General features: G+C 40.8%; 1 protein-coding gene across 1 annotated transcript; it reads left to right on the top strand.

Moving 5' to 3' along the window:
* The first annotated feature begins 9,969 nt into the window (after positions 1-9,969).
* Positions 9,970-27,708, top strand: LOC115798231 (liprin-alpha-3-like). Its single transcript, XM_030755000.1, has 31 exons — positions 9,970-10,305; positions 12,717-12,818; positions 13,273-13,437; positions 14,357-14,431; positions 14,528-14,587; positions 14,804-14,932; positions 15,708-15,800; positions 16,133-16,185; positions 16,744-16,837; positions 16,957-17,091; positions 17,313-17,396; positions 17,523-17,654; positions 17,766-17,828; positions 17,911-17,990; positions 18,347-18,533; positions 18,638-18,831; positions 18,965-19,208; positions 19,299-19,438; positions 19,527-19,675; positions 19,820-19,916; positions 20,230-20,311; positions 20,694-20,894; positions 20,981-21,043; positions 21,407-21,433; positions 22,218-22,393; positions 22,508-22,605; positions 22,724-22,899; positions 23,055-23,123; positions 23,802-23,964; positions 26,401-26,480; positions 26,593-27,708. The coding sequence occupies exons 1-30, from the start codon at positions 9,970-9,972 to the stop codon at positions 26,451-26,453; spliced, it is 3,720 nt and encodes a 1,239-aa protein (XP_030610860.1). The 3' UTR covers positions 26,454-26,480; positions 26,593-27,708.
* Positions 27,709-27,826: the final 118 nt, after the last annotated feature.

A 27,826-nucleotide genomic window follows, 5' to 3' on the forward strand; every position in this document is an offset into this window, starting at 1 on the left:
CTCTCTCTCTTAAAGACAGCACCACCTTATGTTTACTGAGCCACACACATATACACACATGCAGACATACACACACAGTGAGAGACCTACTGATCTGTTTACAAATGTGATATCAATATCAGCATGCATGCTAATAACAGTGAGAATGCATACTATGCATGGGTTGGGGAACTCATTTGGTGTAAATATTAAATATGGCTAGTTTCTAATAAAATTGCATGCAGCGCCATTCACTTTAAACATATTCCTGCAGTCAATAAATATTATTGCCATGAATTCCAGACAGCACTACAGACATTTAAATGCAACCCTGAATGCATTTTAAGCAAGAGCAAGAGCTGTTCTGGTATAGGCTACGGTATTTATTCATTTATACTTGTGACTTTTAGAGACTGCTTCCACAAAATCACTGCATATGCGGACATATTTAATACTTATAGCGCACAATATTGGAATATTTCATACTCATATCACTTTTTTCTAATGGTCTGAGGTTGTATCATACCACCGCTTGCTTTTGTTATACAGTTCAGATGTAACACCAGTTTATTATTGATAAAATCATTTATGTGTTGTTGTTAATCATATGTAATTGCCTTATTTCAGACTGGTGAATTTGTGCTCAGACCGCAGATCAAAATAGGGCAGAATTCGCTAGTGTCAAGGAAAATGTCAGTCAGTTAGTTTGCGCTTCTCTGATATACACACACACTGTATAATTAATCAGGTGTGTGACTGGCCCGCGAGTGCGCGTGAGTGCGTGGCGCGCGCGTAAATCAGAGAGTTGCGGAGAATGCCGAGAGAATGTTTCTTTAAGACCCATTACCTTCCAATCCGACAGAGGGGTGGGGTGGGGGGGCTGTGGTAAGGTGGCGTATCGTCTCTCTCCGCGTCCCCTTCCTCGCCGTTTAGCTACATGTGGGAAGGGAGAGACGGGGGGTGGGGGGGGAAATAACACACACACTAAGCTTTACTCCGGTTTTGGATGAGGGGCACGCTCGCCGAGGCAGGATCCGCGGGAGATGGATCTAAGGAATATTTAACATCAAACATGGACACTACAGGCTCCCCCTGATGACTGTGGTAAGGATGGAACTTCACACCGCCCCATCGCAACCCAGTTTCAATTGAGAGGGATAACAGTGTTCATCGAAAGACGCAGAAGACAGGAAAAATGCATGCGCGAATGTATCGATGGATGCATGCAAGCGTGTGATAACAAGTAGGATGCCTTACATTGTGTTGTCACGGATTGAAAGGGGGTGTTTTACATGTGTGTGTGTTTGTTTGCGTTTCTGTGTGTGTGTGTGTGTGTGTAGGGGGTGGGGGTGGGGGCATGGTTGTATTTGCTAAAACCACAGTCAGTTATAAGGTAGACTATGCAACGCGGTATGTCGAAGTCATGCATTGACAGGTGTGTTGGCAGCACACACCAAGATTTATTTAGGGCGCGCTTGCTCGCTCCCGTTTGCATACAGTTAGGTGAGGTGATAGCTACTTGGGGGAGGGGGGGGGGGGGGGTCCTCATAAGATCATAAGATGCCACTGTATATTGGCCTCCTATGTTTTGCTTGTAATTAATCATGGCTGCAACTAAGCTCTTTGCCGTTGGGAGCTTTGTAGTCAAGCCACCCAGCGCCTCTGACTGCCTTATGGGCTTATAACTCCATAATGTCTGGAGAAAATAGGACTGAAAATGATGAAAAATGTGCAATGAGTATTTTTGGGGGGGGCATTTTCCAAAGTCTGAGTCGACCAGGATCTCCGAGGAGCAGACATGGATTTATCTTCTTCCTAATTTCTCCGATACACAACTGTCCAGCTTTTTACTAGAAGAATGCAGAACTGCGTGTATGTGTTCGTGCGCCCATCATCAGATGGTCTTTCCTCCATACGTTCAGAAATGGAGGTGCAGGTTTGCCACAGATGAGTCGACCTGTCATCTGGAGATTCTCGTCAATTTCCCGTTAGCCTAGTGTGCAATGTGAATGCCGCTGGAAATGAAAGCATGCTGATCCGGATCCCGGTAGTCCCATTCCTCCACCGAGCTGCCGACAATCACTTATCGATTCCAGTGATGCGTCTCTTGCCCAGGGGTACCGTTCAGTGTTTTTTTTTTTTGTTTTTTTTTGTTTTTTTTTGGGGGGGGGGGGGGGGGGTGCTATGCTCTGCTTTTAATGACAATGCCAAGAATTTCTTTGGCCGTGAATGTAATTTAACATTTAACTGGATAACTGGATGCAAAAAACCGGCCGCAGATCCCCTCATTCTTCAGTTTTTCATTGTTGGCGGCTGTGGGAGCCTGCAAACCCCTCTCCCCGCCCCAGTGTCTGGTGGAGGAGAGCTGTTTTTGCAGCTCTATCGCCCTCTCTCTCTCTCTCTCTCTCCCTTCCTTCCTCCCTCCCTCCCACAAACACACTCAGAGCGCACAGTTTTTCTTTGCCCATTTTATTGGAGACAGAGAATATTTAGTAACATGATACCCCACCTAATTAAGGGCTTTGTCCTAATTGGTCATCTAGTAATCAAATACTGTAAAGACAGTGGGTCCAAGTCAGAGACTGGGACTTCCAGCAGAATTCAGTGTGACTGTTGATGATGATGATGATGATGGTGTAGGCAATCATGACATGAAATCACATCCTCACAAGTACATTTCAGTGTGGTAAGACTTCAGTAGTGACACAGTGCCTGAGCTCACGCTTCACACCGATCAATCTAATGAAGCTCATAATGTAGCTGTACTGTAGATCTACATTATAGGAAAATGTTGCCACCGGCTCATTGTTTTCTAGCTGCCTCTCATATTTCTACAGCAATAAAAACAATTCAGAGAAAAGGTCTAAGTAATGCTCCTAAAGCTGTATTGTGGCATAACTATTCTACAGTGGTCTCCCTTGTTTTCTCTCTTCTGCACATGCTCATAAACACAGCTCCCGAAGCCCAGTGACCTCACAGCTGATGCTTCAGTCAAAACTGCAGGCTGCACAGTTATGCTGTGCCTGCACTGAATCAGGACTCCAGCTATGATTTTGTTGTTTTTCCATGACAGACTCGTCATGTGATGCTGTAGGAATACAGAAAAGTATTAATGTCGCCTGTGCAATGACTGGTATGGCTAAAGTCAGCTGTAGTATTTATGTTGCCTCTTCCGTACTAATGAAAAGGTGCTCATAAAGACAGTGATGGATTATCCTGAGCAGCATGGATAAAAGTTTTTCTTTATAACTCAGCCCTTGGTGGCCTTTCAGTGTACCTCAGCGTGCTGTTTCGGGTAGTTTGGAACACAGAGTAACTGCCAGAAGCTGTTGTTTGTGTCACGTTGTTGGTTTACAAGACCCACTTGGGAAAAAGTCTGCGCAAACATTTGAGGTTCTTGGTGCAATTTCATCAACAGCGTATTTTCATAAAGAGACACGGACACATTCAGACCTGATTCATACACTCAGGGCAGTGGCACCATCATGAAAAGGTTTTCAGTGCATCTAGTACATATAGTTTACAGTACATTTTGCCTTTTTCAATGTTAAAAAAAAAAAAAAAACGATGAATGCCTTCAAAAGGTAATGTAATGAATAATTCAGGACAATGTAAAACCGCCAAAAGAGATTGGTACCGTATTACATTTAGAAACAATTGACACGTTATTTTTAAGCACAAAATTCAATGCTTTAATAACAGACACACATCTTCACTGATCATCATCACCTGTTTACATATCAGCTGTCATAGTGCTAAGCATAGGCTGTAAATGAAAGCCACTGTAGTGTCACCCACTGGTTTGTGAAGTCCTAACGCACAGCAATAGGCTATAGCTGACTGTGTTGGCATCCACCTATCAGTAATAGGGATCATAACCCTAATAATGATGACTTTAATACAATAAGCAAACTTTTTCTCACGTTAAAAGTGATTTTAGAGCCCGACTGATGTATCAATATTGGTCAATTCACTGGCTATTTGATGTATCAGTGTTTATAATGGCTGATAAATGAAAAATTAAAAAGTAAAGAACACCTTTCAGCCATATTATGAGTGTTAGTTTGACAACACGTTGGCAACATATTTGAAACACCACAAGCACAAGAAGCAGCTGATCCAAGCATAATCAAGCAGAGCATAAACGAGTAATCTGCATCTTTTTGTAACAGTAAAACAAGTTCATGAAGACTCATAAATAACTACACTACACTAATATCAAATTTTATGTTTATGTTTCCTGTGTCTGAAAGAAAAGAAATATTGGCGTGTGTATATTAAATCTTTAAGTCAGCGACTATTGGTATTGGTCTTAAAAATCCTATATCTTTCAGGCTCTAATTGATTTACAGTACTAAAGCAGCAGTGCCTAGTGTGGCATCTTGGCTTTGAACTAATTCCTGTCAGCAAATATGATACACACAAAAATGGGAATGATAAGCAAGTTTCTCCCTGGAGTCTACAGGTGGATGCTAAAGTGGTGGAGGGGGGGCTTGTAGCCAGGCAGGTTAGCGATGGTACTGAGATGTCAGAGGGAGAGGTGGAAATCTTTTCAGCTTAAATAAGCTCCCAAATTAAGAGATATGTTTGGGATATGATGTGAAGAGAGTGAGCAATGTCAGTTGTGTATCAATTCTCTAGGCTTTCCTCCATTTGCCATAAAAAGAGAAACAAGCTAGAGGCCAAATTTACTTTTGTAGTAAGGTGTAAAAATGTGTATTTCCACTGTAAAGTTTTGAATTTTGACATGTGAGTCCGTGGAGATTGGCTTCATTTTTTAAACCTTGAGTTTGTTGTTGGTTCTAAGCAGACATTCAGACTTTTCTTCCATCAGAGAATTACACATATAGCGAAGTTCTACCACTATAAAGCAGATTATCACCACATTTCCTGCCACTGTGTTAAAAGGCCTCACCTAAATGCTTTGTTAATATTCATAGTCTGTTCATGATATAGTTTACTTTTGTGTATGTGGCCGTAAGTCTGCAGCCATTAATCTGGCAGAGAAGTTCAAAGCTGTTCTTGAATCAGATTGTGAGCTGTATTTTAAGGAAATGCAGCCCATGCCAGGGCAGTCTTGCGTCGTAATTATCCACCAGTGGAACAGGAAAGGAAGTAAGCTGTTTTTTTAGTGGGACACAAAGCAATATTGCCAAGTTCTCTAGCCAGCTCACCAGCATGAGAAGCTAATTCAGAGCTGTAACAGACTTTAAATTACCAACCAGCAGCTACCCCATTTGTGGTTCCTGGATGCCCATATAACAATGATAAGCACTGGTATTACACAAAAATGTGGACATATGCCGTCTCAGTTCCCACCATCTCATCCCACCTCCTATATTCTGTAAATACATACAATACCACCCCTGAAAGCACAAGGATTGAATGAGGTAGTGTTAATGCACACATTTACACTGCTTATAAGGGCTATGCATATTAATAAAGTGCTTTAAAAGCCCAATATGGCATCTTAGTATATTTAACCTGTCCTTTAATATTCTATAATAACTCTACAAAGGTTTCATTATGAAGTTTTACATTATTTTAGTCATTGACATTTTTCCTCTCCTAGACATTCAAGGATTAACTGTAAGTGGTATTATCACAAAGCGAAAGTATTTAGCAACCACAGGAAGTCAGCCACCAAATGACAGACAACGTATAGCTACAGAGCGGGGTTGCCGAGTTCTGAGACGCATAGTGTGTAAAAGTCATCAGAACTTTGCTGAATCAGTAACAGCAGAGTTAAAAGCCTCCTCTGGCAAAAACATCAGCACCAAAACTGTGGGCTGAGCGCTTCCGAGCAGCTCCTGTAGGAGTAAGTTGTCCAGTACTTTTGTCCAAATAGGACAGGGGTCATCAACTACATTTGTCCAAGGGCCGGAATTTTTCTCGGCAGAGACTGTGAGGGCCAGATGCTCTCGATAATTAAAATAAAATTAATATTGTATCCTAAGTAATATATTATCACTTGATATATTTTCCTTTCAAATTTATGCTATTTTTAATTATGTGATGTGCAAGTCTTGCACTTACATTACTCTTGACTGGTACTGTATATGTTTTTCTTTGTTATGTTGATGGTTGTTATGGAGACACCGCAACTGTGTGCAGTTGTTCTCATTATAGGTATAATGAGCGCGGGAAACAATAAAATGTTAAATAAGCAACAAGTTTATCTATGCATCTACTTTTTAGAAGGCGTTTTTGTTGATGATTAAAAAAATTAATATAGGAACATATGAAGCGTTCCTACCGGAGCTTTTTTTTTATCTGGATTTTATGGTAAAGTTCAGTAATTTCATTTTACAGGCAATAGTGAGGTGCCCTTTTTTTTTTTCAAAAATGTAAATATAGTAATTTACCTACTTTTTTAACAAATAATATTTTGTTTTGAGGCAAACCAGCTAAATCTTCAGCCTGTCCTCTGCGCAGTGTGAATGAAGGCAAAAGGTGCAAATCTTAGACTATGATAAAAATATTTCTACATAGATTCACACAGTACAACCGCAATGGCACAAAACGGTAGCACCTTTATTTTAACAATAACAGAAAAGCAGATGCTAGGCCGCAGGGTTCGTGACAACAGAGGGACGCATACGGGGGCTTTGACCGGCCCCACCCGCATGCAAGTAGACATCGAGCCGCTGAGCCACCTACCCGTCTGGCTTGCACCACCATCCAGTCCCTCTGTGAGCAGACCATGTGAGGCTGAGGAATACGTTCGGCAGCCAGTAACAATCCTTCCTCAAATTCACTGGCGGAAATCTTGTTGCGACTTTTACTTCCTTTATTTAGCCAAGCCGAACATTTTTTCGACACAAAACAAGGCAGTGCTGAAAATACTTCACGTCACATGATCTGATCTTACATTCTGATTGGTTCTACAGACATAGAGACTTTTTTGGGCAATGGGAAGTGGCATTTTGAGGCTTTTGATAATTCAGACTAGTCAGAGATGGGTATTTAATGGGTTATGATGCGGCATGATTTGATTGGCATATAGTGCGTGTGGAAAGGATTCCATAAATATCATTCTCGTTTCTGACAGTAGTGGCATTTAGCGGCTTTTGCATCTGAACTCTTCATATTTTTTCCTCCTCACTAGGCTAGTTTTGATTTCAGTAATATTCGGGGGGCCAGATTGAAAGCTCTGGCGGGCTGCGTGTGGCCCACAGGCCACCAGTTGACATTCACTGGTATAGGATATATAAGTACTGTATATGAATACTTATCGAGTTTTAGGATTATATGAAGGTCCTCTGAAATCTTCAAAGTTAAGTTAACATTGTACAATTCTTAAAATGTATAATTAAATAGATAGCTTTTGTAAATTGATTTAAAAAATGACTCAGTTTGAGCTCAGTTTTTTAACATCAGCCTTTTTTTTCAGCAGCAGACCTACAGCTGATTCACTCTGTGGTTGTACACCATTCATCAGCTACTATACACCTCTTATTTCAGCGGCTTTATGATGATGATGATGGTTCTTGAAAATTATTTTAATTGTTTTTTAATAAAATTTAGGGTGATTGGGTGGTATTTAACAGGGAATTGTCAGTCTTCATCTTCAGCATTAGCACAGCTAACACGTTTGGAGGTAAACTATTCTTGGTCACCCATCAGGAATAAACTAAAGACATAAGACATAGTTATTTATTTAGCCAAGAACTAATTTATACTGCCAATAGTGTTAAATTTTATAGGTTATTATAGATTGATAATATTTTTATTCCTTTTTAAGGATTACCCCCATTTTAATTTATTATGCCGTCCCCTTTACAGCAGTATTCCTGATAATAAGACCACTAGCAGGGAGTTATTATCACTGGTGCTGAGGCCTGTGGTCTAAATGTGGCTGAGTCACAAAATTGATGATTTTTGTTGAACAAAGAAACTCTTTATTGCACTTCTTTTTTTCAGTCTCACTGACATAAAGAAGTATGTGTAGTTCACTAAATGAGTCCAAACCACTTGAAAGTATAAAGGGCAGTGCAAGCCCTTAAGTACTCCAGACAAGACAGTGAAGTATATTTGTGGAAAGCGGATACAAGGCAAAATAATAATGCCAATTGCTTGGATCCATACCACTTTGGCCCACTGTTTGCAGGATTAGACAGAGGCCTCATTTGATAATAAAAAAATAGGTTGTTTAAGATATGCAGATGATTAAAAGATGACCAGTGTAGTGAGTTCACTTCTTTATTCTTAACTGCTTCATTTTGGAAAATCTTTGAAAAGCTTTGTGAACAACTTAAACTTTTTATTTTGTTTGAAATTTCAAGATTAGTTCTCATATTTAATTGTTTTGCTCACTTTTTCTTTTCACGTGGCCAAAATCAGATTCCAGTGAACTGGTCCTAAACAGACCTGTATGTCCAGTCAAGCTATACAGTATGGCTGACAGCTAGATTTGTCACCCCCCCAAAAAAGAAAAGATTTGTCACCCAAAAGTTAAGCTCACCATAAAACAAGGTGAGCAAACCATGACCACATAATTGCTTTGAGTCTTTAGCTTCTTTTAACTTGTCTTTTTCTCAGCATTTCTTTGAGTCTGATGCCATTATTATTTTATTGTCTTCAGTCCATGTACGTATTCACCAAGTGACTCCTGCCAGTGCAGAATTGTAACAGAGGTGACAATAAGGTTGCATGAATTCTGATATGACTCTTCAGAACAACTGAGGTCACACCTGGATCTGATTTTGGAAGTGGCCCAAAATCAGCATTGAAAGGCTTAAATGCAGTTATGATTTGTGCTTTTTGTACCATTTTGCTGTCATACCTTTCATGACATATGGAGCATATGGCAAAGTTTTAAATTGCCTTACATTTTGTGAAATACATGCTTACTGCTGCTACTACTGCTTACTGCATACTGCTTATTTTTGTAACTTAACGTTACGAAAGTGATACCACTCTTTTATCGGTCCATAAAAATATAGCATAAAACCTAAAACCCATCTATCTTCATCTCACCTTAATTCTCGCTAAGGTGGATTTTGGTACCTTTGGACTGAGTCAAGCTAGCTATTTCCCCCCTGTTTAAAGTAATTATTATTAACTTAGCTCACTAACTGCTATCTGGGGCCTTATGCCGTATTTCACAGACAGATATGAAAGTGGTATTGGTCGTCTCATCTCTCAGTGTTTTCCCAAATACTGAATTATTGTTTTAATAACAATTTTAAGTCAGATTCTATAACTGATTTGAACAGTATTAGTTTAAATTCTAGCTCATCAAGACATTTCTCATGGTGCGTGAGTCAGTATGAATTACATTCAGATTCTGCTCATTTTATTGGAGTTGTCATTGCATTATTACATACTAGGTCAACCTGTTTGTTATTTTGTCAGAAATGCTAATAGCAAATCAGCAGTTGGCATCATTGTCAGAGTTCCTCAGATTTTCATTCGTCTTGCTGTCTCAAACTACCAGCTCGTGCTTGCACAGTCCTTTCACAGTTCTTATATTCACAGTGGAATTTATTGTGGGGGATCTAATACAATGCCTGCTTTGTTTTTCAGCTCTTACCAACGGCGCTGTGAGGAGCCCTGCCTTGTGGACACGATTTAGGTGCATTGGCCCTCTTTTGTCCCTTCCTTCCCCATTACCCCTTCCCTTCTTCACCCTCCGCCAATCCTAAAGCCACCCATAGAAAGGCTTTCCTGCAGCCCCTCTTATATAACAGGGGATCACATAAACATTCTAATCATTTACCATGCAGGTTGGGACTGAGTGATGGAAGTCTAGTGAGTGAAGGCACACAGAAGTGAGTGCTGGAGAAAATACTAAAAAGGCAATAAACACAGGAAGATGTAGGTGTAGTCATAACCAAAAGAATGATATTTTTGGAAAACCGAAAAATGTAAAGATTTATATTTTGTACATCAAACTTTTAGCAGAAGCTTATCACAACGACAGGCATTTTGCACGTACAATCCACTATTTAGTTGTCTTTTGTAACTTGACACACACGCCACGGTCTCATGATGATGTGCGAGGTGATGCCCACCATATCTGAAGATGGGCGAAGTGGGACTGGTGGGGGCCCCACCTCACCTGCTGGTGCAGGAGTTGGAGGCCCTGGAGGAGCAATGGGTGGAGGAGGATTCAGTGGCAGGGAGCCCAGAGGCGGAGGAGATGAAGGAGGCAGCACGGGGAACTTGGAGTCTCTAATGGTCAACATGCTGACAGAAAGGGAAAGGCTGCTGGAGAATCTAAGGGAGACGCAAGAGAGCCTGGGTACAGCTCAGCTCCGCCTCCGCGAGCTTGGCCATGAAAAGGAGTCCCTTCAGAGGCAGCTATCAATTGCTCTGCCACAGGTAAAGCTGCGCATGTATGTATTTACACTGTGCTTAATTATGTGGGGTAATCAGGTTGGCTGTAGACACGTGTTTTCGTGATCCCAAGTGTGTTATGGAACATTTCTGTGAGGTAACTTTGTTTATCCTCTGTGTTATCAGAGCCTAGTTATGTATGAGTCTGCTTTTATGAGTGTGTCATCATGAAGTGAGCTCATGAGACAGCAAGCCTTTGCAGTGACGGTTCGTGGCGAAAGACACAGCTACAGCTAGAACAGGACGTAAGATACTTCCCCCACTGCATCTTAAGAGTTTTCCTCTCTGATGCTGTGCGTTGATGCTCGTCTGGCTGACAAGTCCAAGTTGCATCTGCAAATTTCCCCTCATTGTGTAATCAGGTTTTATTATGTTTGTTAATCATATTGTTAGTGGTTGATTAATGAGAATGGAAGATAATATGTGCTAAGGCTTTATCTGAACTTCAATTAAAATGTAATTTTGTTGGAATTCTCTCAGCTTGCCGGATTAAATTGCTTATAGATACTAACTGGAATTTAAAAGTTTTATCTTACAGTTATTTTTTATTTTATTTTTTTAAATAGCCAATCTCTCTTCCCTGACTTGTCTTGCTGTTATGGCTTCCTTACAAAAGTTTAGAGTTATTGATGTTAAGTTAATCCACTGAGTTACTCACGGTTCAGTTTGTTGTCCAAAAGTAGTCCAGAGTGAGTAGGAAGGCAGTGTGTGTGTGTGTGTGTGTGTGTGTGTGTGTGTGTGTGTGTGTGTGTGTGTGTGTGTGTGTGTGTGTGTGTGTGAGAGAGAGAGAGAGAGAGAGAGAGAGCATAACAAAAAGATGCCACAGCAACCCAAACTAAAGAAAGAGAATGATGTATGTATACCGACAGTGTATACTGACCACGCAATTTAACACATTGCTTATTTATAGCAAGCAGCTTTAGGTGCCTTTTTAAAATTACAGCCATTAGAATGCCATACAGTCATGTAAAAACCTAATGAAGCTCACATTATTTTCAACATTTTCTCATAAAAGAGCACTTTGTGTATTTTGAACAAAAATACCAGACATGTTTCCATAATACATCGATTACTATGTAGTTTTACATCATAAATATACACCTACGTGTATATGGACACACAGAACTTCCTCAGATAGTAAACTAAATAATGTTTTTTGTGTTCCTGGATTATTACTCTGGCGAGTTTGAAGACATCACCTCAGGATTCAGAAAACTATAATTGTATGTTTGTTTCTTCTTCATTTAAATTTTTCACAAATTAGTCTACCTGTTATAATAACAAGTAGTTATGGCCTTGAACACCTTGGAAACAAGGTCATGGAACATCTTCACAGTTGTATTAATGTAGGAACAACATTGTTGGATCGCATTTGAATGTACATGTGATTATTTGAGTGCAGCATGAATTACAAGGGAAATGGGTATTTGCTGTGTGTTTAACTTCCATCCGTGTGCACTGTAGACCAGGAATGAAAATTCATTCAAATGAATGGCAGCTATAGCCTATAGAGTTAGAGTGAGATGAAATAGAAAAGAAATGACAAGGGGACAAGGAAAGGCAACTGCGAAGCTGACCCCTATCCAAACAAGAAACAATCCCATAAGGCCAAGAGCCAATAAACCCGCTGTGTCACCATCTGTATAGATTTCTCTTTGGCTCTTTCTCTTTTCCCCCTTGCAATCACAAACCAGTTTCACATGCCTACTTTCAAGTGTTTTTGAATCCGAAAGCAGACAGTCCCAACCATAAACATCTGCACATTGTTGTTCTCATAAGCAGCTTCTAAGAGCTTGGATGTGTTTTATGGAGATAAAAAATTCTTGACCATGGATTCCATGAGTTTTGCTCATTGTGCATTTTTCTTTTTTTCTTTTGTTTTTTTTTAAGGAAATCATGTAGGACAAGCTCTCCTTTTTGGACTCAGTTTCAGTGCCATGAGGGAGTTGCAAACGCGTTCCCAGCGGTGTTGTAAATGACATATCGATGCTGTGTTTTTGGGGTTTCTCCTGTGCATTCCAGAGCCGAGCCATTGTGTAACAGTGTGATGTAATCCATGCATGAATGCGAGTTCACAGAGGAGGATGAGCAAGAGAGAGTGGTGGTGGAAAGTGTGTCATTGATTTACATGATTATTATGTAGGTTTACATCATGTACATCCTCCTACATTACCGGTCTCAGGTGTTTCACAAAGTGTGTTACTGTAAGCCTTTGATTATGTATATTTTTAGTACTGTGTGTGCATTTGCCGCGTGTCTGTGTGCCTGCTCGTATCTTGCCTGAATTAAAGCTCAATACAGCCGAACTGGCTGTGCGGCGACCACTTAATCTATTAAAACCATACATTTGTGTAGTTTGTTTTCCTGCCCCTGAACGCAGCTTGTGTGTTCCACAGGAGTTTGCTGTGTTGACTAAAGAGCTGAACGTTTGCCGGGAGCAGCTTCTAGAGAGGGAGGAGGAGATTGCAGAGCTCAAGGCAGAAAGAAACAACACACGTGTAAGATGTTTAGCAGCCATTTTGCTTATTAGCACTGTAACAGTCTCTGTGTTATCTTCTTCACCCATTGTGGTTGTGTGGGTGTCACACTGTTTCATTTGCTTCTGTTTGTTTTTCCTTCTCTTCTTTATTCTCATCCACACTCTCCTTCCTCTCCATGATTCCTTTCATTGTCCATATCTGCTTTCCTTATGTCTCCCCCTCACTCCTTGTTCCTTTTTGCTGTGCGGAACATTTCTCACCGTGCAATTTTGTCTCCTTGTCGCTCTTAAAATCCTTCACTATTATGTGTCACCTCTGAGCCTTCTCTCTCATTTTTTAAATCCTGTCTGCTACTCTGAAATCTCTGTTTCTCTCTTTAATTCCTGCTCATTTTGTATGTGCCATTCCTTTCTTACCTCTTTTCTCTCATCACCCCCATCTCCTTCCTCCTTTAACCCATTCAATCATACAGTTGTTGCTGGAACATCTGGAGTGTCTTGTGTCTCGCCACGAGCGCAGTTTGAGGATGACGGTGGTGAAGAGACAAGCCCAGTCCCCTGCAGGGGTCTCCAGTGAGGTGGAAGTCCTCAAGGCCCTCAAATCCCTGTTTGAGCACCACAAGGCCCTGGATGAAAAGGTGCATTGAAAGGCAAAGAACAAGATGTTTCTCACTAAACAGCATGGACCAAAAATTGAGCCAAAAGAATATTAGACTAAAACCACACATTTATACTATCCTTGCTCTTTATCTTTTTGAGGTGAAAATACACTGTTTCCTATGATGTTTGGTCACATTAGGTTAAAGGGTGACTGTAACTAGTGCATTTACAGTTTGTTTATGCTGCAACTAAGTGGCCAAAAAAAAAAAAATCACTTCAGTCACACTGCTGACATAAGCGCAGCAGGCAATAGCTAGAGTTTGGCCTGTAGGCTCCAAGCTTATTACTACATACAAATATGTTACATATAGAAAGTGGGGAGGGATCAGTACAATATCACAGCTCCCTCACACTCACGGAGCATACAGGTGGATGCTGGGGAGTGGTGAAGGGATAGAACCAGCAGGCAGCGATGTAGGGCACTAGCAACAATGATATGTCACAGGGAGGGATGGGACATTTTCCAGATTAAATAGACGGCCAAATTGGGAGGGTGTGTTTGGTATGTTGGAGGACAGTAGGCAGGATATATATATATATATATATATATCTACAATGCAGGAATAATTTGAGATTTTTGTTGATCATATAAAGGTTCCGCTTATAATGAACTGCTTGTCTCCTGAGTCAGTACTAGAGCATTATTCTGTGTGAGAGACGTGAACAAATCCTGTCAGCCTTAGCTATGGTCTCATCAGGATGCTCACACCCAGTGTTGGGATGGGTTCAATTAAAATGCAGTGCAGTGTGCAGAAATTCCCAATGTAGCTTTTGTGGTGGGCTTCCTCTCTGTTGCATGTGTTTTGGCCTCTTATGAACTCTTATTTATTTATTCTATAATTCTAAAAGTGCCAGATTGACTTACCGGATGCCGTTTCACGTTGCTTCACCTCGCAGGTTCGAGAAAGGCTCCGTGTGGCCCTTGAGAGGGTGTCCATGCTGGAAGATCAACTCGCCGTATCTTCTCAAGAGGTAAAGTCTGATCTGAATGGATTCTGAAGTGACTTCACCTGGCGCAGTGTGAAGAAAACATTAATTTGGATTCTCTGTTTGTCTTTCTCTTTTCAGGTAATCTCTTTAAGAGACCAAATTAAAAGACGTCAACAAGGGGTGGACGGCGGGAAAGATGTAAGGGAGGGTTTTATGCACGTTGGTTCCAGTTGTTTTTGTGTATGTGTGAGCGTCCAGACAGTCAGTAGAAAGTAGATATTGGGTTCCATGGTGTGTCAGTGTGATTTTAACTCCATCTACAGTTTCATTTATGTTCGCCAGCAATAATAACTGATACTTACTGGGCTTTTTTCTTCATCACCCTCATTTTCTGCTATATTGTCATCATTCCAGCGACTGCCCAATGGTCCCTCCTCTGGCCTGGAGGATGGGGAGCTTGACAGACAGAGAGAAGGGGAGATAGAGCGACAGAGAGCCGAACTCTCCCAGCTGAGGGAGAGGCTGGCCCTCATGTGCCGGCAGGTGGGTGTTTGTGATCTTCTGTGAGGAACATGGTGAGCACCAGGATGAGGTCTGGAGCATCAAACAGAAATCACAACTGCAATACACCCACAGAGTTTCTGTCAGTAATCTAAAATATCCATGATTGACCAACAAAATTCCAAAAGTCTGATTAAAATATTTGCCATTATCATTAATTTAATCTGACCCATCTCAAGCAGCCTAGAAGAAAGCAGGTAAAACAGTTTACATTCCCAATTGCATTTCTGTTTCTCCTTCGTTTTTAAGTTTGGTTTATTATATAACCAACCCTGGCTATTGTAATAAATCAGTGCCAGCTCCTCACTAGCATTTCCAACAACACAGCACATCCCAGGAAGGAGGATAACTAATCACAGTACTTCTGCTGGTCACCCTCTTCCCTCTTGTGGCTGGTTACACTACTGCAGCTGCTATAAAACACCATGTACATGCTGTAGACTAGGCTATATGACGCCGTTCGATTTTAATCGGGGACAGGCTATATGTAGCGGTGTGCCACAAAATCTTATGTAACGGATCGGAATTGTTTAGAGTAAAACGAGTAATGCATTCCTCTAACCTTCAAAACATTCTGTGTGTTACGTGCGTCAGACTCTTAAGTCAGCGTGTTACACCCAAGAGTCTTGCATGGACCAAACTGGCATTTGCAATCAGTCACTGTCTTGTCTGTTTACACTTAGTGCCGTGGCAGTTAACACTGACTCACGTAGGTTCAATCTGTGTCATCTCGTGTCCCTTTGTGGTGCCACGTTAGGTCGGGGAAATAGAGGAACAGCTTGCCGCCGCCAGGAGGGAGGTGACGAAGTCAGAGGAGGCCAATCAGAAGCTCCAAAGGGAAGTGAAAGAGGTTTGTTGGGCCAATCTGTCTCTTCCTGGCCAATACCCTGAGCTCTCTCAGCACCCATGGTTGCAAGAGTACAACACAATGGGCATATGTACAAACGATTATGATTCTGGAGGGTGATGAGTGTAAAATTAACAGATATAAAAGAAAGTCTAAGTCTAAAACAAATACCATTATAATTATGAATACACTCCTGCATATGCAAGTGCCTATGCAAGTCATATACATGTTGAGTTTTCTAAGAAGCGTGTTATAAATCTCTTACCTGGCCAGCAGCAGCTTTGTATAGTCCAATTTTTATCTTCATATCGTCTTGTTTCATGACATATTTCCAGGCTCTTTGCCAAAGAGAAGACATGGAGGAGAGAATTACAACATTAGAACGAAGGTATTCTTTGCACCATTTTTAGTTCTCTCCATCTATTTGCAGTTTGAGTGAGGCTCTTTGTTCTTAGACCAGAATTTCATGCATAAGCTGTCATGCACATAGCAGAAGGACCATATGTTTCACCTGTTGTCAGGCAATGTGTTGCAAATGTGTCCTGACACCTTTTTATAGTGTCTAAGATAGTTTTACATAATGACATTTGCATTGTATTCTCACTAACAGTTCAGTGGGGTTTCAACAGGAAAAAGAACTAGTTTGAATGTATTACAGGCATCCTCTTCAGTTTTTTGGGTTATATTAAAAGGTTAACTCAAAGTAATATTTTTTCTTTTATTAAATTATGTAAAATGTATTGTGCCAAAAGGTAAAAAAAAAAAAAAAAAAAAAAAAATCCCCATTTGTTGAACTATCTAGGATTCCTGTTTTAGATTAGTGCTGTTTCTAATTAGTTAATAACACACTCAGTAGCCAAATCAGTCACAAATAATGATGTATGTCATGCTGTTTTGAATTAGGACTGCTGCAGTATTCTTCTTTGATGGTGTCTTTGTGTTGCAGGTACCTCAGTGCCCAGAGGGAGGCGACTTCTCTCCATGATATCAAAGACAAGCTGGAAAATGAACTTGCAAGCAAGGAGTCCCTGCACAGACAGGTAAAGTTTGTAATAAAATTCACTACCCTTTCTGTGTCTGATGGAGCTTTGCTACATTATATACAAATATGAAAATGGATGTTTTCTTCTTCTGTTCCCGTTTTCTTCTGTGTGTCCAGAGTGAAGAAAAGAACAGGCAGCTACAGGAGCGTCTGGATGAGGCGAAACAGAAGCTCCAGCAGACCCTGCAGAGGGCAGAGACATTACCTGAGATTGAGGCTCAGCTTGCACAAAGAGTGGCTGCTCTCAACAAGGTACTTTCAATAAGTGCCAGTCACATACAGTAGCATTAATATCATTGTTAGATTTTTTTTTTTTACAGTGGCTTTAACTGTGTATTTGTATGGATGCTCTCACAACTGTGATCAAATACGTCATTTTAAATCTTTTAAGTCAAATATGCCAGCTTTTATTTGAATCTAACTTCAAATATTTTATTAGCATCTGCAAATATCCTTGTGCTCTTACTCAAAAGGCTGAGGAGCGCCATGGAAACTTTGAGGAGCGACTACGGCAAATGGAAGCTCAACTTGAGGAAAAGAACCAAGAGCTGCAGAGGGTAATATTAATGACATTTCCCTGCTGAGACACAGGCTATGTGAATTCTCAATTTTGAAAAAAGTTGAAGTTTTTCTCCGTGGTTTTTCTTTCCTACTTTGAGCCCTCTTTTGTGTCTTTGTTTTAGGCGAGGCAGAGGGAGAAGATGAATGATGAACACAACAAACGCCTCTCAGACACAGTGGACAAGCTGCTGTCTGAGTCCAACGAGAGACTTCAGCTCCATCTCAAAGAGAGGATGGCAGCACTAGAAGAGAAGGTAAAGAAAGAACTATGTTCTACAGCTATGTGAAAATGCATCCACATATATATATTTTTTATATATATATATATATATATATTTTTTTTTTTTTTTTTTCTGCACTGCTAGAATGCTCTTTCTGAGGAACTTGCCAATATGAAGAAAATCCAAGATGATCTTCTTGCTAATAAGGTAATAAGCTAATAAAGCTTTACAGCTAGGATGTTTAAAATGATGACATCATCTTTAAAGTCTTTTCTCCTCTTTACTTTAGGAGCAGCTCCTTGCTGAGCTAGAGCGAGTCCAACTGGAGTTGGATCAGCTGAGAGGAAGGCCAGGCTCCTCATATTCCAGGTTAGCCAACATGAACCGTTACAGCAGTGTATTTATGCACTGTGCCCTACATTTATGAATACCCAAATAAAGTCTCTCAAAGAATACAGTACATACACTGAGTACATGATTTGTTTACCCTCCTCTGCTTTGTAAAGTTGTTATTCCCACTGTACCTGGAGGGCTTTACACTGGCTGGCTGGCTGATAAATATGTAAACAAATGCTTTATTCATAAGTTTATAGTTTGTTTTATTTTTAGGGGGCAACCTTTGTGTGTGATAGTGCTGTATGTTTGCACACTCACCCAGGAAATGGGAACATTTTTTTTTCAAGTGCTGCTGCATAACAGTTGAATTCTGGATCATCTCATCATAGGGCGGGCAGCGTGAGCTCACTTCCCTCCACCCTTTTTCGAAGATCTCTTCCAGGGAGTGCCTCAGAGCTGCGGTACCCTCAGGGTGGAGGCTCACTCCCAGCTGGCTATGGCAGCTCCTCTAGTGGGGTCGTGGTCAGGCGGACGCACCGGGGCCGGTGGGGACATCCTAGAGATGATAGTAACAAGGTGTTGATCTCGAGATAATGATGATATATATCATAATATGATGCCATTTGCTCTCAGAATGACATTATCTGTATCCTTTCTACCTCTTTGTCCTCACTTTCCAGTATGGAGAGTGGGACAGCAGCACTATGCTGGGTCCTGGGTTTGAGGGCGGTGTGGAAGGAGGCTGCTCTGATGATGAAGAGGATCGGGAAACTATGTTTGGATCAGACCTGCTCTCTCCCAGTGGGCAGACAGATGTACAGACTTTGGCCATCATGCTACAGGAACAACTGGAGGCCATTAACAAGGAGATTAAGTAAGTTTTATGTATATCAGAGTTAAGATGAGAGTATTGTGAGAAGATTGTTTTAGCCTACATTCAAAATTATCATGGCTCCGGCTGACGTTTAAAAATCTTGTCATCTTTTTCATCTCACTTCTCCTTTAAGGCTGATTCAGGAAGAAAAGGAGAGCACAGAGCTGAGGGCAGAAGAGATTGAGAGTCGGGTAAGCAGCGTGGCCCTCGATGCCTCACCTCTTCCACCCTCTTCACTGAGTGGACGGGACAGCGTCGGGAGGGGCTACATGACTCCCTCCATCACCTCCTCCACGTTGGCATCTCCCTCACCACCTAGTTCTGGACATTCCACCCCCCGTCTGCCCCATTCACCTGCCAGGGAGACTGACAAACAGGTGCAGTCTCACTACTGATTTATACCAACAAATTAACGAAGTCACCCTGAGTTGTCCTATGTAAACCTTTGGAATTTTTCCACCTCACAGAACAACAAAGAGGGTGAAGAATGCAGAGCACTTGCCCTGATTGACTCCACCCCTCCACCTGTTCCTCGAGCCCTACGTTTGGACCGAATGACACACACTCATCCAGGGGCGGGCCTTGATGACCACCGTGAATTTCGCAGGTACTCAAAATAATTCTGACATATAGTTTATTTGGCTCAGAACCTATCCCTGAAATTCACTCAGTTTTCCATCCCTCTGTTTGTCCAGTCTCTCCGCTGACGGTGCCACCACAGCTAGCCAGGATTCCCTTCACAAAGCCAGCAAAAAGAAAAGCATCAAATCATCTATTGGTCGTCTCTTTGGCAAAAAGGAAAAGGGACGGATTGGTGCACCTGGACGTGAATCTGCCTCACTGGGTGTGTGAACAGCCTGGAAACTACTCATTCAAAATGCTGTCTCTCATGTCCAAGGGACACATTTGTCTGTTTACAGTAAGAGAATCATCAACAGTGAAGCTGATACAGGAAGTAATTATTATTTTTAACCTATGGTCTTTACAGCCTCCACACCCTCTGATGACCTGGGTTCAGCTGATCCATTAGGCCTCGCTAAACTTGGAACTGGAACAGTGGAAAAAGATCGCCGCAGCAAAAAGAAGTGAGATCAGTCATCTTTCCACACTCTTCTCATGTTGTACTGAGATCTTTGATCCTCCTGTAGACTGCGATATATTAGTACATTTCACAGTCAGGGGCCATTCGTAGAGCATGAAACCTACAAGGTTAAGCTTAAGATTTTTATTCCCATGTTAGCATTTAAACAAAAAAAAAAAATGTATGCCTTAATGGTGCTGCAAGGCTCAAAAGGTTTGGTATTTAACTTCTCATGTTGATTTTCTATTTATAAGAGAAGACAGTGGTAAGGTGAGATATGAAGAAATGAATCTTCTGTTTTCCACTCTCCTTGCCAGGCATGACTTGTTAGAGGAGGCCTGTCGTCAGGGTCTGCCTTTCGCCTCATGGGATGGCCCGACTGTTGTTACGTGGCTCGAGGTAAGTTTGCCTTAGCCTCCACTTATAAAACCGTCAGACTGATTCAGTCCAGTTTATGCATAGTTTAGTGTGATGTCATTACACAGGGCCTATAATGTTTCTCTTTTCTTAATATATATTTTATATATATGGTAGTGGATGCTCATATCAAACATGGCCAACACTTTAATAAGGTCAGTGAATACAGGGTAAAGTAGTGTATAAGTGACTAGCATCTCAACAAGGATAAATCTGAGGGGTTTGAGCTGATTTCAGTATTTCAGGTTAGGATTAGGGCAGCAAAGGCACTTGGTTTTCATCACCAAGTCATGCTCTACTTAAAGCATGGTTATTACAAGTTTTACTGCTCACTGTGCACCACTTCTGCTTTCTGCTGGTCCAGCTGTGGGTCGGGATGCCAGCGTGGTATGTGGCAGCATGTCGCGCCAACGTGAAGAGCGGCGCCATTATGGCCAACCTGTCGGACACAGAGATCCAGAGGGAGATCGGCATCAGCAACCCTCTACACAGACTCAAACTTCGCCTGGCCATTCAGGAAATGGTCTCCCTCACTAGTCCGTCTGCGCCTGCGAGCACCCGCTCTGTAAGGCTGAGTAAAAATCCAGATTAAACGTCACACATTTCTACACAGCCGGGCACTAACTAAACATTTGTTTGCTGTCATTGCAGTCAACAAGTAATATTTGGATGACACATGCTGAGATGGAGTCTCTCACTGCTGCCACCAAACCAGTAAGATTAGATTTCTTCTGAAACGTAAAGAGAAGCCATTATTTTATTATACTGATTTATCTTACAAATTTTGTTATATTATGAGCAAAATTGTCATGTTAATAAGGTTTCTTCTTTTCTTTGTCTCTTAATTAGGCATGTTTGGCTACACCTTTCCCTTGCTATTCCCTAAAGATCTGTTTTGATGTAGTGTTTTTCCATCTAATTCTCACTCACTAACAAAGCTTTTCCTCCTTTTGCCTTCCCTCTCCTCCTCTGTCCTGACACTGATTCATTACAAACACAAACACTCTCCCTGGTGACCTTTCCCTCTCTTTGCAAATACCTGTTCCTTTTCTCTGTACTCTCTGCCTGAACCATAAGGAGCAGAAGGAATTCAGCTGGGATCAGGTGAGTCGCTGAGAATACCCAGGCCATCACACGATTTGAAATTCATTTTTTAAAAAGCCCTAACCAATAACTCATTGAGGAGTAATCGGAAGAAGTGCTAAAAAAAGAGGCCTGTAAATCAGCTAGCAGTAAAATCTAACAAAACTGACTTTATAAACTAACTATTGAAGTTATTCATGCTTATGTAACTTCAGGCTTGCAGGTTGTAGATTGGCACTTGTTTTGCCATTTTTAGCTCTTTCTTTAAATAATCAAAAAGTGAAGCAAAACATCAGCTACACCTTAGCAGCGCATTTGTTAGAAAGTGAGACCAAATCATCTTAACTGCAAATGACAATGTAACCTAAGATGGTTGTTTTTGCCATTTTAGGCTACAAGTCTAATCTTTCCTTTTCCTTCCATTAATGCAGAATTTGTGTCAGAGAGATGTTTAGCATGACTGCTGGGTGGCCCGCACTGTATATACATGACTGTGGTGTATGTAGAGCACTCAGGAAGGAGAAACCCTGTAGGCAAAGGGATTTTGTTTTTATTAGATTTTTAGATTTAACTTTCACGGTTACTTTCTGGGCACTTTGTCTTATTCCAAGTAATTAAGGAGTTACTAGATCCAAATACTTCATCATTTTTGCTATTTCATTGTTAAGCTAAAGTGCAGCATACAAATGTTTTATATTCAGAATATAGTCCTTGATGTTACCTTTAGGATTTCTCTCATGTTTACTGTGCATCTTGTTTGTGTACTATCATGCAATTCATGTATGTAAACTCTATGGTCCTCCAGATCCTGGCCTATGGAGACATGAACCATGAGTGGGTGGGAAATGAATGGCTGCCCAGCTTGGGTCTGCCCCAGTATCGCTCTTACTTCATGGAGTCGCTGGTTGATGCGCGCATGCTTGATCACCTCACCAAGAAAGAACTGAGGGGCCAGCTGAAGATGGTGGACAGTTTTCACAGGTGTGAAAGAATCTGGATCCACATTATTGGATTCATCTGATTCTACATCTTCAACATATTTCCACCCAGTGCGTAGTTGTGCATGTCTTAGGTCTCTGTCGTTACCACTTACAGGGTGAGCCTTCACTATGGTATCATGTGCTTGAAGCGCTTGAACTATGACAGAAAGGAGCTGGAGAGGAGGAGGGATGAGAGTCAACATCAGAACCAAGGTGAGGCCTTTGGATGGCACTCCAAACGTCTTTGCAGATGTGATTTCTAAGCCTTCATTTACTCACACTTGTGTATTTTTATTGCTCTGGTGATACCTTTGAATTTGTGCCTCCTCAGACGTGATGGTGTGGTCCAATGAGCGGGTGATGTGCTGGGTGCAGTCTATCGGTCTAAAAGAGTTTGCTGACAACCTATTAGAAAGCGGGGTCCATGGGGCTCTGCTGGCACTTGATGACACCTTTGACTACACTGACCTGGCACTCCTTCTTCAGATACCAAATCAGAACACACAGGTACTCTACCATATGTAATCTGGAGAGGCTACAATTACAACAGCCAGTGTTGTCAGGAGCTCACATTGTTGCACTTCTGTTTGCCTAACACTGAAGTTGTCCTAATTTTCAGGTGTTAAATTACCTCTACCATTTTTCTGTCCTTCTTTTTGCAGGCAAGGCAGCTCCTAGAGAAAGAGTACAATAATCTCATCTCCATGGGAACAGAGAGGAGGCCCGATGAGGTACAACAAAGTAGATTTCAGAAGTCAACCCAGAAAAGTATTTCCTGTCAGGAAATAGGAGTGTGTATTGATTGTAACCACTCAGAGATTTTGCCCTTTGTGTTATGACAAATGTGTTATGTTATGAAATGTGTTGTGACAGATACATTTCTTAGAGGGGTAAAAATGAATACCAAAACATTGCTTTTCCTTATAAAGTGACAGTGGTGCAGTGGGTAGGCGCTTGACTTGCAGCTGGAAGGTTGCTGGTTCGAGCCCCTGTCCCTGTGCTGCATTGTGTCCTTGGGCAAGACACTTAAACCACATTACGTAACGGTAGCGCCTGTCTCTGGCTGCATGACCACAGATGCTCGTCTCTAGATGAGTGATCTGGAACCATCATTTCATTGTGTGCCTTGTGTGCACAGTGACAATGAGTTGAAGCTAACATCTAAAGCAAGTCTTTATGGCATCTACTGCTAGTAAACTGCTGGCAAGCCAAAGTGCTTCAGCTGTGTTTACACGGGTGCTAATTGCTTAGTTACAGCATGTAGGGCTAAAAACTGTGCAACTGTGGAATATTGTCACAACAAATCCTGCTTTGTCAAATACTGCTTTGTTAAACCCCACTAATGCATAATGAATAAGGCCCAATGAATGTTGTTTTTAATCACTAGCATTATTTCACTGTCTCTACAGGATGGCACAAAAACATTTACACGGTCACCGTCATGGAGGAAGATGTTTAGAGAGAAGGACCTCCGTGGTGTGACCGCCGATTCCTCAGAAACATTACCTGCCAATTTCCGTGCCTCTGCCATCTCGACCCCCTCTGTCACCCTGAGAAAAGTCCAGAGTGAAGGTGAGGACTTGCTGCTCTCTGCAGCCGTATGAGCATGATAACAATACTGCCAGGATCAGGGATTACACAGCAGTCTGTTCCTGTTTAAACATTAGGAGGAAAAAAGAATATGTGCTATGAAATGTCAAAGGGACAGTTCACTCCAAAATCTAGTTTAGATCTTTTTTTCCCCTGGTCTTTAGTGCTATTTATTGATCTGAACTATTTGGGTTGTTCAGTTGTGATGATATTGGCTGTAGAAATAAGATGGAACTACTTGTCTTTGGGTGCTCAAAGCACAGAAAAATGCACCAATGCCTCTTTCCAGGAATCATGACTCAATTACTCAGAAGAATCTACAAACCCAGTTGTTAGCGGTTTCTTGTAGTAGGTGTTTTCTCTTTTACCAAGCCAAACTGTATCTATGCAGCAGAAACAAGCATCCATCTACCCATCACAAAGGGCTCATGCTTGTGAAAGGACCTAAACAGTGATGGCTTCAGATGGCCTGTACTGTTATCTATCTGCATGCTTCCTTCGGTTGAAAAAAAGAAACTAGTTCCTACACAGATCTGCTCACAACAAGGTTTCATTTGTGGATTCTGGAGTAGGTTATAATTTTTACAACGAAATAGTTTGGCGCTTTAGGCAACACAAGGGACGTACCATCTGGATAGATTATATCTATATCTAAATACAGTACTGTGCAAAAGTCTCAAGCCGCCCCTCATTTATTTATATTTTGCTTCCAAGGAGGCAGACTTTCTTGGATTTTTTTCTAAAGTGGTCTTGATGAATAGTTCTCCAAGGTTTCTGAAGAACTTTCAGAGTTTTTCTTTGGCTGCTTTATCTTTGGCTGCTTTATCACTCGTTTCAGTCCAGCCCTTGTACCTGAGGAATGTTTTTTGTTTGTTAAGCCACTTAACACTGACCTATGAATCATTCAAGCATAAAAAAAGCACCTAACTCAAGGGAAGAAGTCTACACATGAGAGATAACTTGGCAAAGAACCTATTTTAAATTATATATTTAAAATAGGTCACTTAGATACTAGCAGCCTGTCGCAAAAACACAAAAAAATTGAGGAAAGTGGACAAGTGGAGGACAAAAGAACTATCTACAGCAGTATCTGAAAGTTATGTCCTTAAGAAAAGGGGAAAAATCCAGCAAAGATCTGACACAGGACCTGAGAGATGCATCTGGAACTTTAGTTGATCCATCAAATGTTGACTGAAGCCTCATCAGAAACGGTCTCAGTGGAAGGGTGGCTGTCAAGAAGCCATTCTTAAGAAAGAAAAAGGCTGAGGTATGCCAAATTACACAAGAACTGGACTGAAAATCAATGGCAACAGATCTGATGGAGTGATGATTCCAAATTTGAAAATTTTGGTTCACATCATATTAAAATGTAAAAAAGAAAGCAACAGTGGTACAACAGTGAGTGTCTACAGCTATCTGTAAAACACAGTGGAGGCTCTGTCATGGTTTGGGGCTGCGTTTCAGCCAGTGGTGTTGGAGATCTTGTCAAAATTTATGGAATTATGAACACAGAAAAGTACCATCAGATTTTGATCCACCACGCAACCACCTGGAAACCATCTGGTTAGCAACAGCTTCATTTTTCAGCATGACAATGATCCCAAACACACTGCCAATGCAGTAAAAGCATACCTGGAAGAAAAACACACAAGAGGATGCTATCAGTCATTGATTGGGTGCACTAGAGCCCGGACCTCAAAATTATTGAAGCGTATTGGATCATTTTGACAGAGACAACATCCAAAGAAGAGCTTTGAATATCCTTCAAGAAGCCTGGAGAACTATTCCTGAAGGCTACTTAAAGAAATGACAAGAAAGCTGCCTCAGAGAGTTCAGGCTGTGCTGAAGAATAAAGGTGGTCACAGCAAATATTGACTTTCAAGCTTGTTAGAATTGTACAAACTCTGTTTTTGTCTTATATTCTGTATTTCCATGTATGCTTGCACGTTTCACAATCACACAAGACTTTTGCACAATTCTGTCATTATATTAAAAATGCGTGATGCGGAAACATAACAGAAGTCTTGCGTGCAAATTTGATTCTTTAGTTAAATACACCTGCTTCTTTATTTACACTCCAGGAACAATAACAATTTAGCATTTTGAATGGTTCTAAAGACAAAGAGCAAGAAACAGTTTTTTTCAGGAAACTGAATATTTTTGTAAATTTCATGCAGATAGTTAGATTAGAAGTTTAACGTCATATGCCTTACTGTAAATATGAAACTACAGTCAGTAGCTGGTTTCTCATGGGGAACAGGAAGCTTTGTTAGCTTAACTTATATTTGCAATACAGTCATTTAAACCTCAGCAATGCAGTTTTTTTCATTAAAGAACTGTTTTTTTTTAATGTCTTAGGTCTGTTTATCTTGTAAAGTTGTATTTCACAATGACTAATTCATTTTTTCTGTCTCTCAGCAAACTCTGGTCCAAGAGCAGAGTCGGGGTCTGTGAGAACATATTCCTGCTAAAGAAAAATAAATAAATAAGCACACCAGGTGAGAAAAGCACCCTGACTGATGATGGCATAAAAATAGCTTTGTTGGATATCAAATCAGTCATCTCATCTCTGCATGGTATAACTCTTTAAGTGTCTTTTCTTTTTTCTAGAGCCCCTCCTCCATCCCGACCCAAGGACAAAACGCATTTTAGAAGAAAAACAAACAAACTGGGTAACAAAAAAAATTCTAGAAGATGACCAACAACCTTCGAGCCACGTGTCTCGAAAAATCAAAGACACTGAGTGAATGATTTCTGAAAAGACGATAAAAAAAATTGAGTGAATGCCTGTTTAACCATCAGTCTCTCTCTCTCTCTCTCTCTCTCTCTCTCTCTCTCGCTCTGTCTCTCTCGATCCATAGTTGTGGCATGATGCTGTTTGATTCTGTAGAAAGTGGCCTGTAGAAAGTGACCAATGCCTATTGTGAATTCATATTCTTTTTTTTTTCTTTTTTTTTTGAGTGTAAGATGGCAATATTGACACAATGAATTTACAGTTTTTAATCTGGAAAATGCATTCCTGTTCATATCAAGCGGATAATAGTCCAACACACATCCTTTAAGTTGGTCTGATTGTGATTTAGATTGATTATAGAACATACTCTGCCAAGTAACATCACAACACAGTACAGTGTAGGGAGGGGTAGGTTTAAGGCCAGAATGTAGGAGTACACGGGGGTGGGGTGAAATGTATGTTCTTAAGCCATAACAGAGGTGAGATGCACAAATGTGAACAGGGCAGACAATGAGACACTTGGCGAAGTGCTTTATGACAAAAATCCTGTTCAAATTGGGGAGAATTGACTTGAGTTAGGAAGCATTTGTGTTAATATGCATGCCAAAATCAACCCTTTTAGAGTGAACGTCATGATATCAATCATCAAACGATGTGAAAGCAGGACTTTGTAAAATGTGTGTATTTTATTTTTGTCATTTTTTATGATAACTGCTATTGTATGTATGTATGTATGTACAGTATGTATGTGTGCGTATTAAACTGTACGTTCATTTCATACTTAGTTTAAAGACTGACTGTAATTTCATTTTAGGCTGAACAAAGGAAATATGTTTTAAATTATGGACATTTAAGATATGCTACTTGTATGTGTACATTTTTGGACAACAAATTGTGTTATGATTTCAATTCATATTATTGGAGAATAGTGATGATAATTGATTATAATATGATAACAATAATGATAATGATTGTAAAAGCTGTAATTAAAAAAAACAAACATACCTGTACGAATGCTGCTGAAGGAGTTATTTTGGAGTTCCACCTTCACACAGCCTGCCCACAGAGGATCACAGGTGAGTGAGTGAGTAATTATGAAGCTCTTAGTCA

The sequence above is a fragment of the Archocentrus centrarchus genome, chromosome 19 (assembly GCF_007364275.1).
Source record: "Archocentrus centrarchus isolate MPI-CPG fArcCen1 chromosome 19, fArcCen1, whole genome shotgun sequence".
In the NCBI taxonomy this organism is placed as follows: domain Eukaryota; kingdom Metazoa; phylum Chordata; class Actinopteri; order Cichliformes; family Cichlidae; genus Archocentrus; species Archocentrus centrarchus.

What these genes read in the sequence shown, in the direction of transcription:
- LOC115798231 (XM_030755000.1), top strand. Translation starts at nt 9,970, where the DNA reads ATGATGATGTGCGAGGTGATGCCCACCATATCTGAAGATGGGCGAAGT. An exon ending in TATCAATTGCTCTGCCACAG is followed by an intron (nt 10,306 to 12,716) that starts GTAAAGCTGCGC and finishes TGTGTTCCACAG; the next exon opens with GAGTTTGCTGTGTTGACTAA. An exon ending in AGGAGTCCCTGCACAGACAG is followed by an intron (nt 16,838 to 16,956) that starts GTAAAGTTTGTA and finishes CTGTGTGTCCAG; the next exon opens with AGTGAAGAAAAGAACAGGCA.